The sequence below is a fragment of the Phaethon aethereus genome (genome assembly GCF_964289735.1).
Source record: "Phaethon aethereus genome assembly, chromosome: 3".
NCBI lineage: Eukaryota > Metazoa > Chordata > Aves > Phaethontiformes > Phaethontidae > Phaethon > Phaethon aethereus.
In genome coordinates this window covers 76,233,765-76,251,139 of record NC_138576.1, presented here as the reverse complement: position 1 = coordinate 76,251,139, position 17,375 = coordinate 76,233,765, and the positions used below count along the sequence as shown (strand labels likewise).

Genomic DNA, 17,375 nt, shown 5'->3' with positions numbered 1-17,375 from the left:
CCCATTTGCATAGCATATCAGCAGGCCTGGGACTTCTACACCCATCATACAGAACTCTGACATCTCAGCTGATAATTACATAGTGGCTGGATACTTGCACTTGTAACTCTGGAAGTTTTCTAGAAGACTTGATAGGCACACTGAGGGATTCAAGAGTCTTGTGTCCCACTTCAGTTCCTGCAAGTACAGGTTTTTTTCTGCCCTGTTTTCTTCACTTTCTTTACTCCTACTTTCTGACCCTGTTTCCCCCCCCACCCCCTACTATTACACCTTCTTGTATCAAAAAGCTTGCCTGCCCAGCAAATCCCAGCCAATCTGGAGTTTTGATCGCCCTGCCTATTTCATTCCCACCTCTGTCTTTGTCACTTAGTTGCCTAGCCAGCGAGACCCAGTTTTTCTTGTTGAAGCTACAAGCCTACCCTGCCTGCCCTTCCTTTCCCCTTCTATTCTACATCTTCTCTCCTTCCCAGCCCTTACAGGATTTGATGCTTGTGTAGTCGGTCCTATTTTTGCATCTCTCTTATCTAAGCAGTCCTAGCCTTGCCCTTTCTTTATTTCCCTGCAGGAGTTGGTCTCTGCTGGCTTTCCTGTTCCCATTTTCCAAAGTTTGCTTTCAGATTGGTGACTCTCTTCTTCCGCTGTTCCTGATCTTGGCAGGTAGGACCCAGAGTCAGCACAAGAAACATGATGCCCTAACTCTTAATTTAGACCCCTGGAGTAAGAACTGTCACAGCCTGTCGGAGCTTAGCACTGTCAATCTAGAGGAAGTTCGCAGATCCAGCGTGGGCAAACGGAGACTCTTCCTTTTCCCCAAAGAATCGTGTCTTCGTTACATTTGGGAAGTTTTCCCACAGAGATGGCAGAAACACTTTATTGCTAGGAAGGTTGTGCTCTGCAAAAAGAACATAGAACCCTGGAGATGCTTGTGGTATTCAGTGAAAAGGATACTGGATTTCCCTCCTGCCCCCATCCCCACTGCCCTCCAGTCATAAACTTTGGGTATGGATGGCTGCTGAACGGGAGCCAGCTGGGGCATTGTTCCGACATGTTGGGAGCTGCATTCAACACCCCTGTGTGCCCGAGAGCTGTGCCTCCCTTCCCTTTCTGTCGTGCACTCCCATCTCTTTCCAATCCAAGCTCTCAGTTTCATTCTTCTTGTATGCAGGAGACTGTATGTCATGTTCCTGCATTTACAGCATTCTTGTTGCACATATTTCCGTGATCCTGACCCTCCAGGTCCTGTGCTGGTGCCCTGACACCTGCACTGGCCAGCAGCAGTGGCACTGACAGGGCTTGGAGCTAGGGCCTGCCTGTATGGGTAAAGCCAGACCTCCCATATGTCTACAGCATCTTCAACTCTTTCCCGCTCTGCGGTTTTCCAAAACGCATTTCAGTTCAGGGTTAAAGAGCAAAGAAGAGGTTGAGGGGCAGCTTGGGAGCGGGCTGCGTCCTCCTGGGCCGAGCTCCAGGTCAGCTTGCAAGAGGGCAAATGCTCGGTGCTGGGGCTCCGATGTGTTTCTTCTCCTGGGCTCTCGGGGTCTCCTCCCCTGGAAAGACACCAAATGAAGATGAGAGAAGACAGGGCAGTAGGCAAACTGGTGAGCGGTACTTGGAGTCCTTCGCAATGTGATGGCTTTATATGCATCTTGAGATTAAAAGAGTCCCTCCTCCATTATACCAGGCATTAATTCATTTGCTGACTGCAAAGTCTTCTCTAACTTTCTGGGTGGTGTGCTCTATAGATCTTTTCCACCACTTTTGCTCCTTAGTATTCCCCTTTCCTCAAAGGGTTGTTTTACCATATAGTAAATGTCAAACTCCATACTTCTGAAGACTTTTTGCTGCTCCACTGCTGACTCTTAGCAAATGTGATAAATCTTTTTAAAGACAAAAGCATGCCTATTCAAGATAATTAATTTCACATGACCCTAGATACCTGAGACCAAAGGCATTTCAGAATGGATTTTTTTAGGGAAGAAGAATTATGGAGTTTAATGTATTAGTCACGCAAGAAGAAAGATAAAAAAGATTGATTAGGCAATTTTATCTGTCCAAGGAGACATCACCTAAGATGGTCTGTAGTCCTCTTTCCTGTTCAGTTTTTGTGGCACAAGCAAGGAAATACTTGACTGCCAGTAAAGTATTTCCAGTCTAATTGCTCCTGCTGTTTTCCATTGCTGAATTAAACTATAAATGTAACCTCACTCAAAGATAGCCAAAGCTTATCAAAAATTTGGCCTTAAGCTGAGGAAAAACCTGGGTGGAAAAGAATTAGTGCTTGTATGAACGGGCCTTGAAAAATTCAATTTTTAAGTCTACTTTTTTTTTCTTAACTGGATTATTTAGTTCCTCCTTCTGAGAAGAGGTCAAACAACATGTAAATTAGCCAAGATGCAGGAAAATAAATCTTCTCTAATAGGTTAGGAGATACGGTAAGGATCACTAATTTATAGCATAAAAGCAATAATACAAAGCAGTTCATGATCTCTCTCGGTTTGAGCTACAGCATGAGAATTGCCAGTTTTCTGCCCTTTCAACTGCTGCTCTTTTTAGTTCTAAGAACAGGGTGCGGGCAGCATCTCCCTTGCTGGACTTCAAAGCTTGGTATAGTAATGTGGGCTGTAATTACTGCTGATTTTGCTTAATGCTGTGGGCTTTGGGGTAGAGTTTGACTCTGATTCATGGTCTTGGTTGTCATCCCAGTTGTTGGAGTGTTTGTGTATTTTTCTGTGACCTTCTCAGGCACTAGAGCTGAACCTGGTAGAGGCACTGAAGCAAATCTGTCCCTTTACGTGTTAATTGCTAATGAGAACAGTAGTCAACTGGTCAGCAGGAATTGTTTTTTTTTAAGGATCGAAGTTACAATCTCAAGTTCGATGGCTTAAAAAAACCAACCAAAAAAACCACCCCAAAAAACCTTCCAGTCTTACGGGAGAAATAGCTGACACTGGTAAGAAGTATGGTCCTAATTGCTCCTGCTGGTGATGATACATAATGAGGCTTAATTGCAAGCTGAGGTTAGTACTGTTACATTAAATATATTTTAATAACATAAGCTTATGTAAATGCATTAATAGATATGCTGGAGAGAGAAAAAGACCCACAGAGTTCTTGATGCCTTGTGTTTTGCTGCCTTGCTATGTCTAACATTTGCTTTTATGTTTTCCCTCCTTCTATCATGTTGTCAGTCAAGTATTTCAGGTGTTCTGTGGATTGAGCTATTTAGCTTTTCAGCTCTACTGCTCCTTAAACTCATGTCTGTCATCTAGTAGAATCAAACTTTCACAGCATATCTCGGTGATGCGTCTTTTTTTCCCTTGTTAGTCTGGAGTTTTAAATAGCTATTTAGTTGTTTGTAATTATTTTTAAGCACCAGTAGTAGTATTTAATTTGGTCTATAAGGTGTTTTCTTCCTGGGATTGTACCTATTTATTTATTTTTTACTCGGTATTTGAATTCATAGTTTTGGTACTAGCGTCCTGTAGAGATGCCACAACTGCTCAGGCATATTCAGCACAGATTAGAGCATACTTAACCAAAATTCATCTGTCACAGTACAGCTAGTGGTTATGTGTGCTGTCTTATAACTCCTGCATGTCAGTGGAAGGAGAATGGAAAAAAAGTATCATGATTTAATAAAAATAATTCTGTAAACAATGACTATGGTCTTAAATTAGAAATTGGCAAGATTATTTGTTGACATAGTTGTTTACTTTTTGTAATGACCTTTTTGCTTTCTGAATTATTTCCCACATTGAATTCCCATGTACTGGCCTTATGATGTAGCAGCACTTGACATGTTTCTTGCTCTGTATTGGTCATGATAAAGTGTAGTTCTTACTCCTTGTGTTGTTTGTAATTAAGTTTAAACTATGTAGGTGGTTACCATGAGTTCCCTAGGAGTGTACTTGAACATTACGAATAGTTCATGTTCTAGTTATAAGTGCCCAACCTGTTCAATATTTCCCCCTTCTCAGGAAAAAGGGGAAAGGGGTCTTTGCAGATCTACTACTATTTTGACCTATTTACTGAGCATCTCATTAGATGTTAAAAATAGTCACCTGTTGATTAAAAATAATTTACAGAAAAACAACTCTGACCTTCATAAAGTGACATTGGATCATCAGAAGAATCTGATGGAAGACCTATATGTTTTCAGGGTGTTTTGGTGTTTCTGAGGTGGCAGATTATCTGAATGGCAACTAAGGCCTTTTCCCAACACTGTCCTGAGCAGCCAGAACTTGTCTGCTGCATTCCCTTGGTGGCTGGTGAAGGTCACGCATATGCTTTTACAATATGTGTTACTTCCCTGGTGACAGCCAGCGTGCATTACTGTGAAACTGAGAGGACCTTTCATCCTGGCTTTTATGTCATCACTAGGAGGTCTGAATCGGTATCACTGAGTAGGAGTGAAATAGAGGTGGTTTATCTCTTACTCTCAAAGATCTTTGGCATTCATTTGTTGGAAAAGTTAGGTCTAATAATGTAAATTCAATGATTATTGATTTGAAGAACATGTAAATTCTCTGCTGCAGGTAACTATGATGATGTAAGAGAAAACTGCATGTTTCTAGTTAAGCTACTAGATAGACATTAAATCTTCTTTAATGGTTAACTTTGCATATAATTTTACGTTTAAGAACAATACACAAAGAGCATAAGTAAGTGTGATAAAACAATAAATAATAGCCTGTGTTTAAAAAAAAAAAAAAAAGAGGCTTTGTCTTGCTGAGAATTTGTGACTCCCTTTTAATTCTCTATAACTTGGCTCAATTTGATACAGTTCCCAATTAGTAATAAAGGGACAGTTAAGAATGTTCTACTGTAAATTATATTCAGGGAAGATTGCTGCCTTGCAGCTGTGTTTGGTTTCAGTAGAACGAACTGTAAATGTTGATGGCTGGTCTTTCTGCTGTTGGTAGCATTGGATGGCTCTTAAAAAATCTGGTCCGGATTTTGTTTATGTCATAGAATCATATCTTCCTCTATTTCCTGGGAACGCTTTCTGGCAAAGAGGAGGAATGATTTCTGCACAGTCATATTGACTGCCCTGGATGACCCTTCTTTGCGTGTAATCCTAGATGCACACGAGGAAGTGTGAGTCACCCTCTTAAACCTGATCCAGGTAGAGGGGATGAAAGACGGCCAACGGGCATGTGAGGGCAGCTGCTGCTGCAAGGGGATCACTGTGCGTGGGCTCTCCTTCCCAAATGGTGCCAGTGTTGTGCTGGAACATGCAAAGCCAATGCCCGTAGTGACTGGTCTCGCCACGCGCGGCTAGCATCTGGTCTCCAGCTCAAAGATCATTCAGAAACCACTGCTGCCCCGTGAGAAATGAATCAGCAGAAAAAATGTTTTATGCTGTGGGTAACTAGCAAAAGGCCGTCTTTGTCTCTTCCCTCCCCTCCTCATGTTAGCACAAAGGCTGGCAGCAAAGTGTTTGTTGGAATAAATGTAATGTGGTGGATTGGATCTGGTTCTGGTCCTTGTGCATGAGCCCCGTGGAGGATAACAAAACGTGTCACCATGCAAAGTTTATAGGAGGACAAACAGGCCTAGCCCCAGCTTATGTACCGCCTCCAGCTTTTATTTCTTTATTTTCCTTCCTCTTGCTCTGCCTTCCTTTCCCTTTCCTCCTCCCTTTTCCTTTTTCCCTTATGTCAGCCCCTCTTGAAGTTAATCAGCTCCTTTCCTGATGTCAACGCCAGTTTAAAGCATTGGGGAACCAACATGGCCTGTTTCTAAGTCAAGTCTGTTAATTATGTTCTTTTGTCTGTCTTATCAAGCCCTTGTCTCTTCTGCAGCAGCTCTGTGTGTGCAGCTCTGCTGGCAAAGCCCTCTTGGGCAGGCTGAGGGAACGCGTTTCTTCTGCCAGCATTTTTTTTGCTCTCGCAGCACACATAAGCAAAGCTGAGAAAAACTACCTTCTGTTAACTGAGGAAAGTGTGCAGCAAGGGGGGTGTGAATGTTTTACACCCTGAACCGGCACAGTTCTCCTGGTACGTGGTGTGTCCCTGCCTGTCCTTTATACCATCTTTGCAGTATAAAGTGGACCCCATTCTGCCTTTTGAGAAAGAACTCGTTATCTGCCTCGTGTTTGCGCAGTGCCTAGCACAATGTAGGCTGCTCCTTAAGTACTTACCAACGCAACCGTGACTAGCAACATGCCCTTGCTGACAGGCTGGGTGTGGTTTGTCACTGTCACTCTTACAAGGCAAATACTTAAATTTCTTGATCCGTTACTCCCAGTGATGGGCTGCTGCTCCTTACGGGATGCTGGTGGAGGCTGAACTGCAGTCTTTTTTAAGATTGTAGAAAGGGAGTAAAATATTGTGGGTTTTGAAACGGAGAAATTTAGGTTGACTTAGCATACTGCATGTCAGGCAGGACTCTACAGAGAGGTACGTATGCTGTTTGTATACTGCAAGTACGTGTATTTATTTGTGTGTGTGTGTGTATCTGTGCGCAGACTTTTTCAGAAGGCCAAATTGCTTTCTGGAGGTTAGGAACGAGCGGTATGGGTGCGGGCAGGGATGGCAGGGGAAGCGATCTGCTGAGCCCCATGCCTTACCCTGGTGGGGGAGGACTTCTCGCTGCAGTGCGGCTCTGCCCTGCACAGAGCTGCTCCTGGGGCCGCCGGCTCCACCCCAGCGCTTTCTGCTCGGGGCCTGTCCTGCTCCCGGTCGTGGGTCAGAGCCAGGGCTTGGAGTGCTCCTGGCTCTGCTGGCTTGGATCGGGCTCCCCAACTAGAAGCACGGGTGCAGCCGTGGTGGTCGCGTGTTGCGGCTCGCGAATCGCCTCTGTGCTGCCGCAGCAGCCTCCCCTCGTAGGCTCCGTGGCGAGTCCTACCTGTGAAGGGACGGGGTTCTACATCTCTGCTCACGAGGAGACGGTGGTGATGGCAGCAGCTGGGCCCCGCTCTGGTCTGGCCCGTGCCTGGTGGAGGAGGGCGTGCACAGCTGTCCTGCCAGCATTGCCCCACAGCTATTCCTTGTCTTCTCTTGGGGAAACAGAGGTAGGGGACCGTCCCTTGGGCTGCCATTTTATAACACTATTTTCCAGATCCTTTCTAAGCTCCATAAACTTTTGAGTCATACAGCTATCGGAAGCTGGGATACGTAGCTGTTCCTTCTGGAGAAGGACAGTACAAGACTTCCTGAAGCACAGCGGGCTGCTATCTGACTGCGCCCCAGGGAAGCCGGGCGGGATCTGGCAGCGCTGTGCGCTGGGGGACGGAGCAGTGATGATCCTGATTGCCAACCAGGTGGCTCAGATAGCAGATCCTGTGTGGAAACGTGTGTGTAGGCATGAGGAAAATGCACGAGTGGGAATCACAGAATTGCTAAGGTTGGAAAAGACCTTCAAGATCATCAAGTCCAACCATCAACCCAACACCACCATGCCCACTAAACAGTGTCCCGAAGTGCCACATACACACGTTTTTTGAACACTTCCAGTGATGGTGACTCCACCACCTCCCTGGCAGTGTGAGCAGAGGAGGGTGCAGTGTGTGCGCGGTCTCAGCTCCCGCTGCCACAGCAGTGCTGTGGGCCAGCTCTGTGCCCCGATGTGACGACTGGGGCTGCCTGGGTGGCAGCTGCTTCCAGGTGCCTGCGTGTCCCTCAGGTGGGCGTGGGAAGCTGGAGGAGCTGGTTTCCAGCTTTCCTGAGGAGGTGTGCTGCAGGGGAGGTGGTGCTGGGCTCAGCGGGGTGGGTCCTGCAGCCCTTTCTTAGCCCATTTCAGTCACCCTGCGCTTGTAGAAGGGCTTCCTGTGAACTGGCTTCCTTCCCATAAAGAGCGCTTTGCTAGGCTTCACTAAATACAGAGGCTTTGTCTCTGTTTTGAGGATAGTGGATACTTTATAATAAACCAGGAGGGAGTAGCTTAGATTGCTGAAATAATTTAATACTCTTCTGCTGACTCTTTAAACTGACAGCAAGACGTGGTGTTCTGATGGCCAGTGAAATGGAAAAACCATTTTCCTGAGAAAGCGAATCTGAATTATTTCCACTATCACAGCAGGGCGCGCTGCGTAGGGCTGGAACGTACCCTGACCTCTTGAAATAAATGACTGAAAGCAGGAAGTCATTCAGCTTGTTTTCATGCATGTGAAGTGAGGGGATGGGAAACAAAGAAAGAAGGCTGCATGCTCTCAACACCCTTGTTGCACTGGTTGCACTGTATTAAATGAGGCATCTTTCTGCTTTTTCAGCAGATCCAAAATCCTTTTTTTTTTTTCCCCAAAATTCTGGACCTAAGGCAACAAATTCATTGAGGATATATAGTTATAGCATTCTCAGTTTTGGTGTTATCAGTCTGTATTATAAATGTGTGCATTGTTTTAATTATATAATTATAATGAGTTACATAATTTAAAAGACCTTACTTCCATAAGGCCTCTGACACTGTCTCCGACAACATCCTTGTCACTAAATTGGAGAGATGCGGGTTTGATGAACGGACTGTTATGTGGATAAGGAATTGGCTGGATGGCTGCATCCAAAGAGTTGCAGTCAACGGCTCGGTGTCCAAATGGAGATCAGTAACAAGTGGTGTCCTCAAGGGTCCATATGGCGACACATGGTGTTCAATATCTTCATCGATGACATGCAATGGGTTTGAGTGTGCCCTCAGCAGGTTTGCAGATGACACCACACTGAGCGGTGCAGTTGATTCGCAAGAGGGAAAGGATGCCATCCAGAAGGACTTTGACAGACTTGAGGAATGGGCCCATGTGAACCTCATGAAGTTCAGCAAGGCCAAGTGCAGGACCCTGCATCAGGGCAATCCCCAGTATCAGTACAGGCTGGGGGATGAAGGGATTGAGAGCAGCCCTGCTGAGAAGGACTTGAGGGTACTGGTGGATGAAAAGCTGGCCATGAGCCGGCCATGTGCGCTTGCTGCCCCGAAAGCCAACCGAATCCGGGGCCGCATCAAAAGAAGCATGGCCAGCAAGCTTGAGGGAGGTGATTCTGCCCCTCTACTCTGCTCTGATAGACCTGGTTCTGGACCTCACACATCAACAGCTGATAGGTATTTGCTTTCACAAAGGAGCATTTGAGTTGTATTGCATCCAGCGAGACCTCTGTTAGCTCCTTCTGTCTGCTCTTCTGGACACATGAACAATTTCCTCATGACCCTACCAGCCTACTTCTAGTATCTTCCGTGTGGTGATGCAAACAAAATTTAAACCAAATTATTGCTGGCATCTGGGGTAATTGCATTGTGGATCATCTCCTCCTGTTGTACACCATAAACTGTACAAGAGGCTTCCCTGCATCTGTTCTTAGGTATTCCTGTTCTGCTCCAGCATGCTTTAGACATCTGGTTAAGTTGCTACGCAGCAGCAAAACATTTGAATCATATGTGAAAAGTGCACATGCTAGAAGGAAAGCCTTGTCCCTCACTGTGCTAGAAGGGGCACAGCTGAGCTCAGGAAGTGGCAGTAAGTAATGGCAGAACGTTACCAAATGCTGACATTTAACGAATGCTCCTATTTGGTATTGGTCTGACAGCTACATAGCTTTCTACACCCTTTACCTAAGTATGCGTCAACATGTGTATATACGCATTTTTAAGCATGACTTGTAAAAGTAATTGGAGAATAAATTTGGCAGAAAAATTCATTGCAAAACTAATTTAATATCAGACACTGGGACTAACACCTGTGTATTTTAAGAAGTGACCTTAGTTACACCATCATTCTTGCTGATGTTAGTTTAGCTGATTGATACTGAGAGTTACATTTAGGTAAATTTCTGTGCAGGAGATTAAAGTATGGCTCTGCAGCTATTCAACTATGATTTCTTGTGAATAGTTTTAGTAGTATCAAATCTAATTAAGGTGGACATTTAAGAAAAACACTTGTGAATTTTGGAGAAAAACAGATATTTGCCAGAAAATGGGGTTCAGTGGCCAGGTCAGCTTGCTCTCTCTGATTTGTTAGCCAGTGTTTGGCAATTACTAGCAGCTGCCAGGGCAGGAGGAGGTAAGTGAAGGTAGAGAAGATCTATGGCAGCTAATTCATGTCATGTAAGATGGGCCTTTGACAGCCTTCTTTCTCAAGAGCAATGTTATAAAGGCAAGGTGATAGGAAAAAGGCAATATTGGAGCTTTAGGTACTTTTTAGAAAATATTTTTCTTCTCAAATTGGCACTTCAATGGGACACTGAAAGCAGTAGCTTAATTGATTTCCTGGCAGCCAGCAGATGAATATTACAAAGCAATTGCACTTACTTAGTTGCTGGCGTCTTCTCCCTCTGCCCTGTAACACTTTCCCATGTCAACTTTCTTAGGATCCAAGAAGAAATAAGATTAAAAGGGTGCCTGGAAGAGGTTAACATCATAACATCATTCTGCTGTCCTGTACCACCATTCTTGTACAGGGTCCCTTCACCCCCAAAGAAGATGACTATTAGAAATGTATGGTTTAGACTAGCGCTTAGTTTCACATTTTGCTTCTTTTTCCAGGGTAAAGAAAACAATTAATTTGTTTCAACATGTATTACACCTTTCGATCTACTAGTCTGTGTAGAAAAGCAGCAGCTCCTTACATAGGGCTCAATTTCAAGTCCCTTTTTGCTTTTTCTTTTTAAATCTGAGAGAATTTGTCCCAATAGCTTCTTTCTGAAAAGCCCCAGTTTATTCCTCCTTTAGATGCAGCCAGACCAAAGCATTCCTTCTCAAATTACTCCTCAAACTTGCCAAGTTTTGTTCTTCGCTATCGTTGCGTGTTAAGATATCTACCCTAACATGAACCAGGATGCACTTGTCTGGTTTCTTGGTACTAGGCTGCTGATGCTCAGAGCCATAGAGATGGAGAGAAGAATAATGCTGAAGAAGGGGAGGATGCCTTCCTGGTCACTGTTGCAGTCCTCTAGCTTCTATTTACTATGTTTAGTACTGAATAAGAATCAACTGAAAGATAAAAAGGAAAAAGTTCCTTTTTCACATCAGGGAGGTTTTACTTAAACACTATTTTTATTACTGCTTTCATTTTTCTGCAGAGCGGGAAGCCCCCAGTTAAGGACATGTTCACAGATCTGAAAGATGGAAGGAAGCTTCTGGACCTTTTGGAGGGTCTGACAGGGAATCCTCTGGTAAGAGAAATTTGTGAGTCATATTCTCATTTATCAAAAAAACAACCAAATAAACAAAACACATAACCCAAACTATGGCATGTGATTTTTTTTTTTTATTTCAATTTATTAAAAAAACTATTTTGCTTGTAATATGTACTTGCTCTCTACAGTTCCAGTGACGTTCCCATGAACTCTAGTCATGGGATATAGGGTCAGGCTGAAGTTAGGTGTGTAACCCTTTATTGAGGGTTAACATACTGTTTAGCACAGCATGTAAAACCAGTGATGTTATTCATATAGTGTACATTTTTAATAGAGGTCTTTTAAAGGTCTGCTTCTGGATGATCTGGAAGAGCAGCCTTTAACTGGATACCTGTGGACTTTCTCTAATAAGCTTGTGAAAGATCCTTGAAAAAAGAGGGGAAAAAAAAATGATAACAGGTAGTAGGCAGTACAAAAATCTGCATCTCCACTGAAAAATTATTTATGATCTACAGATAGCAGAGGGCTAAAAACTACTCAAGTCTTTTTTGGGAAAGTGTGTGCGGGGCTGAGAACTCTTCCCCTGTTAACATTGAGGCCTCTTCAGAAAGATAGATGAGGCATGGTGAAAACTTTGCCATCCCTTGGGATTAAATTCTTGATTTCACTACTATCAACAAATTTGAGATTTATTATTTGACCTTATGGAGAACCTTCAACCATTTGTAATTTCACCTTGCAAACTTGTCTTGTTTTTCAAACAGATGCATTTCACTAGTACTTCTAATGATTTCTGGTCTGATTTGAGGTATACTGAAGACAATAGAAGTCTTTTGGTTTCTAATTTTCTTGATTACCATGTTCCAAGATCAGCTCCATGCTCTTGCAGTACGATCATGTTCTGTCATAGGAGTTGAATTGTAGTGATTCAAAGCAAATGAAGTGGCAGGTATTGTCAAGAGTTGCAGTGTTTGGTTTTTTCCCCTGATTTTAAAAGGAAGGGAAAGTCAGGAAGCATAACCTCTTCCCACTATGCAAAGATTTAGGAGGCTTTCAGTGCCAGAAAAACAAATTGCTGCTTACTCCCTCTTGGGAGCCAAAAAATTTCAGCTACTCTGGCAAACATTCAAAACCCTCAGATTTTCCCCAGGAACTCCCACTTTGCTGTTGCATTGCCAGCTTATAATTCTGCAGATGCTGGGAACAAAAATTCTGGATTTGCCGAAGATTAACTGAAACACATTTAAGGCCTGTCCTGTGATTTGAATTGAGGAATATTGTTCTGACCAGTTTTCAATTTGAGATTGTTGTGGATGATCTTACTTGGGTTTTGCTCCTATTAAAAAAAAATTTTTAAAAAATCTGGAGACAATTAAGGCAGATTTCCTGCTGTTTGCTCTATCATTTATTTTGTTTAGTCTGTCAAGTAAATTCTGATCTGAACAGATTGTAACTTTTTATTTTCAGCCTAAAGAACGAGGTTCCACACGAGTACATGCCTTAAATAATGTCAACCGAGTACTGCAAGTCTTGCATCAGAACAACGTGAGCATGTTTTTCCACAACCTTTTTGATAGACTCTTTAATTTATTCCTGTGTGTAAATGATTTGAAAATGCAGAAAATCAAGATTTTTTTTTTTTTTTTTATACCTAAAATGAGAATTCAGCAAGATGGGTAAACTGTTCTCAGTTTTCCGTATCTGATGTAGAATTTCGGTGTCTGGCAATATTGTGAAATCTTAAAATGCTAACTTAGTGCTGGTATTGACTAAACTATGTAGTGTTGAGCTCCAAAACCAAAGCCAACTTAAAACTCTGCTATGCATAGCTCATGAACCTGGCAGGACACAGAGCTAATTTCCAGTGAAGATGCATAACTTGTGCAAAAATCTGTACGGGTATAATGAGTTTTGTGTCTCTGTTTTTCATGTCCTGCTCTCAAAATCCAGGAGGATCTTTCCATTGACATCTGTCAGCTCTGTGTCAGATCTGTACTGAGTGTTCCTAATTTGGAGCTTTGGTAACTCAGCAGAAAAACAAACCACCCCCAACCCTTCTTTAAGAAAAATGAGAATAATAATTGCTTGGTTTTTATTTTTATGTTTTTACTGCCTGGAAGCCAGTAGTGCTGTAGTAAAGTGATTTTATTTTACACCTGAAGAACAATTGCTGATAAGCGTACACTCTATAGTTAGAATTTGTATTTGCTAATGTCAGGGTACTAAAATTACTTAATAAGGACATTCTGGCAATAAAATACATCTAATACAAAGAGGCACTGACATATTTATGTAAACTTATGATTGAAGAGTGATACGAACATGCTGTATAATACTGCAATTTCCCCTCCGCGTTGGTGGACTAGTGTCATATTTCTAGGAAGTAGCCAAAGTTAGTGGTGGGTGGTTTGATTTTTTTTTTTCTTATTTGAGGTACTGTAAATATTGATTAATTTTTCTTTCTGAGGCTAAGTAATGAGTCTTTCCAGCTTGAAACTGATTTATTTTATGAAGATAATAAATGAAATAATATTGAATTACAATAATTAATTAGTTCTTCCTTAAGCTGGCAGGACCTGGGTTTCTAGAAGTAAACAGATGGTGTTAGTTAGCTGAAGGTTGTTAAGGTCATGTACATGATTTATACCTACTGCCTAACTTTGTTAGAAAGTGTGTGTGTGTGTTAAGATGAAGGGAAAAGGCATTCACTGAGAAGCAGTTGTGTTCTGTTGCTGGAGAGTTTGTGGGCTATACAATATTCATAACTTGTGAAATAATTTAAAGAAGTGCTTAAATATATATTGCAAGGATCAGACAAGCCTAAGGCATAGTTGTTCAAGTGATCCTGTGAACCTCATCCATCTGATGAGCAGAATGATTCTATGTAATGAATTTCAAATTTTTTGTGGACTAAGTTTTTAAAAATAAAAAAATCCACTGGCAATCATACAGCAAATATCAGTACACTGTCAGCAGTACTGACTGCTGTCAGCTTTCTTATATTGATTATCTTTGCTTAAGTCTCAGTAGTCGACTCACCATCCTAGTGGATTGCTGGATGCATCCTACAAAGCATTGGTTTAGTTCAGAATCATTAAAAATATCAAAATGGATATGTGGAGTATTTTCTTTTATGTATGGTGTAGATAGCAAGAGGAATGAGTTGTTATTATTATTGTTATTTTTATTGTCATGTGATTAACAATGTGATTTTTTTTTTTGTTAGCCATTCTCAGTGTTTCTCTTTATTACAAGTGAAAAAAGCTCTTTACAATGTAATTGTTTTATTTTTGTGCTATTGACCTTTAGACTTGCTTTCTACTCTTTGTGTTCTAGAGTGCTTTCCAGTGTGTTTTTTAATGATCTGCACTGGTGATTCTTTTGGCATGTTTTTGCCAGTTTAATTTACAGTTATCTTAAAGAATTTGCAAAGAGTATTGCAGTAAGATTCTGTTCCAGCTGCTGTAAAAATTGGGAGAGGGCATTCCACAAATCCACAAGCTTCCTTAGTACTTTGAAGTGTAATTTGTCATTCCATATTAATCTCAAATACAGTTTTGATACGATTCTCTTAACCAAGAGACCTATGGGGAACTGAAAATTGTCAAGACGATATCTGAAAGCAATGAGGTTACAAGTACGTTTTGCAGAATTGGAGCTATTTGTGATTGTGTGAAAAGAGGAAAATATACTCATGGAATACCATTATATTCTTACATATTAGCAATATCCTCAAAATTAAGATGAAACTTTGTTTGTTCCTGTCTGTTCTGTCATTCTAGGCTACATCCACTGAAAGCCAGAGCATGGGCTCAGTTACTGTCCTGTGATTGTCCGTATTGTTTAATTGCTAGTCAGCTCCTTGGTGCAGGTTTTGTCTCTGTGACCAGTTGTGATCCCAAGCAATGCCCAGATACATTTCTGGGGCTAGTGGAAGCTGGGGGGTGTTGGTTTCTGGTAGACACTGTGGATAACACTACTTTGTTTTGGAGCAGGAGTGAGAAAGGGAGGAAAAAGCTTCACCGTTGAGGGGAAATGCACTGTGTCACTTGCCCCTGGGGCTGGAGGATGCTCCTGGCTCAGGTTATTTACGAGGATGAAGCCCCACCATATACCCTGTGTGGGAGTTCACTGCAGCATCTGCTATGTGTATATTCCTGCTATACACCCAGGGACGTATTTGTCTCATCTGCCACAGGCAGCTGTTCCTAGCCCAATTTCCGTAGGCATGGTGGTGACTAATGCAGCGCGCTGCTGTTGGTTGCCTCCGAAAAGCGGTTCAGAGTTAGTGATGCTTTCTCTGCGTTGACTGAATGGAGACATGATGCCTCAATTCAGTTCAGACTCTGAAGTAGTATCGAGTGAGTATCTGGTAGAGTGCTCTAAGCTTTGCTACTTCTGAGGGCTGAATACTTGATGCAGAGGCGGGTAGCGTCTCCTGCCCTCTCACTTACTAAAGTAATCTCCTTGTCTCTCTGTGTTTTTCATTCTAATGATCTCAATTAGAGTGTCACCGAGTCTGTGTGGGGTCCTATGCATATAGGAAACTTGGAATTTTTATTCTTCACTTAAGCTTTTGGTCTCCTTGTATAAACTTGCCTCATTTGGATGCTCATTTGTGCAAAGGACAAACTTATTCTTAATTACAGAGTTTTCATGATTCTCTAGTATCTCTGAGTGTATTTAGGAGCAGGATTGCTTAACTTTTTTTTTTAAATATTGGCTCCTTCATGTTTGCATTTCTATTGGTGACTTTTGTCTGCTGGTATGTGTCTGTATATTAGAGGAAAGAATAAAACTCTTCCAAAGAAGAGTTGGTGGCATCTTTGGTGCCATCTCTTTTCATGTTGTTTAAGCAGTTGTTGTGGCAAATGCAGACAGACAGTACTCTCTCATCTCCGTGTCTCTCTTTCTAACTATTTTTTATTTCAGACAGCCAGCAATACAGGGTTGGGTTGCGACTTGAAGCTGTGGTAAGTGTTTAATATAGAGTTGATCTGACCTCTCCAGGTGGAGTTGGTGAATATTGGAGGGACTGACATCGTTGATGGAAATCACAAGCTGACGCTGGGGCTGCTGTGGAGCATTATCTTGCACTGGCAGGTGAGAGGCTGCTGTGACATCTCTTCCTTTCCAGGAATTGTGTGCATTGATCTGCTGGAATTCTCACAAACCTTCCTGGGGTTTTGGTGGCAGAAAATACTGCTTCTATTTTGGGCTAGTAAATGAAGGCAGGTCAGTGTTTAGTTTCTGACTGCTGTCTATTGGCTGCGACATGTATTCTCATATGTGCTCAGTTGTACTCAGTCTCTCAGTTCGGTTCCTGTTGGTGTTAACTGTAGAGAGGCTTTTCAGGCTGAAACATTGTATTTATATTCCTTTCCTCAAGGCTTTTATGCACGTCTGTTAGCAGGTGGTTTTTTACTATCTAGGTAGCTGTGTTGGGCTTGCATCTTATGCTGCTCTGTAGGTTTGTTTCTCAGTCTCATAGATTGAATTGCTCTTGGCTTATCTGGGTGTCTGAGAGGATCTCTGAATTCACTTGGAGGGACTTTGGCAGATGCTTATGCATAGGTACCCAAACAGCAAGCTACTTCTGTTGGCTGTGCGCAGATATCTTCTTCTTGCAGAAAACCTGTGCAAGCTGTATTTTTGGGGTTTGCTTACTGGTGGAACCGCAGCACAAGGCAGTGAGAAGTATTATACCCCATGCTTAGTGTAGGCAGCACTGAGGAGAAGGGGAGGATCGTAATGTAAGAGTAATGTGTCGTCATCACATGAAGCATTACTGGCTCTTGTAATCAGTAAAGTGCAAAGATGGCCTGAAGACTCCTATTCCCAAATTTCATGTGAGGAGTTTGTTTATTCATAGCTTTTCATGGTAAAGACCCTTTCACGATTTGTGAAATAGCTTGGTTCAAAGGTTTTGTAAGCAGGAAAAGTGGAGAACGTATCTGTAAGGTGTAGTTGCTGCTGTCTTGCAGGTGAAGGATGTCATGAAGAACATCATGTCAGATTTGCAGCAGACCAACAGTGAGAAGATCCTGCTGAGCTGGGTTCGACAGTCCACAAGACCTTACAGTCAGGTCAATGTTCTCAACTTTACCACAAGCTGGGCAGATGGACTCGCCTTTAATGCTGTCATCCACCGACACAAGTAAGTAGCAAACAGCTTGTCTTAGTCTTAGTGAAGTAAGTAACTTTTTTTCACATCTTCATGCTTGAGCATTTGACAGCTTCTAGCCTGTTCTGGTGATTCATTGTTGGTTTTTTTTTTTTAATGTTGTTGTGGTAACAATAATGGTGGAGGGA

The 17,375-nt window shown here is 42.4% G+C and overlaps 1 protein-coding gene across 1 annotated transcript in view; it reads left to right on the top strand.

The window, feature by feature from the left end:
• Positions 1–17,375, top strand: part of UTRN (utrophin) — a gene marked incomplete at its 3' end in the record, with an annotated part of 391,562 nt that overhangs the window by 71,444 nt on the left and 302,743 nt on the right. The window contains exons 3-6 of the mRNA XM_081998557.1: positions 11,007–11,099; positions 12,531–12,608; positions 16,074–16,166; positions 17,048–17,220. Of these exons, the coding sequence (XP_081854683.1) occupies positions 11,007–11,099; positions 12,531–12,608; positions 16,074–16,166; positions 17,048–17,220 (437 nt within the window). The remainder of the gene's footprint in view (positions 1–11,006; positions 11,100–12,530; positions 12,609–16,073; positions 16,167–17,047; positions 17,221–17,375) is intronic.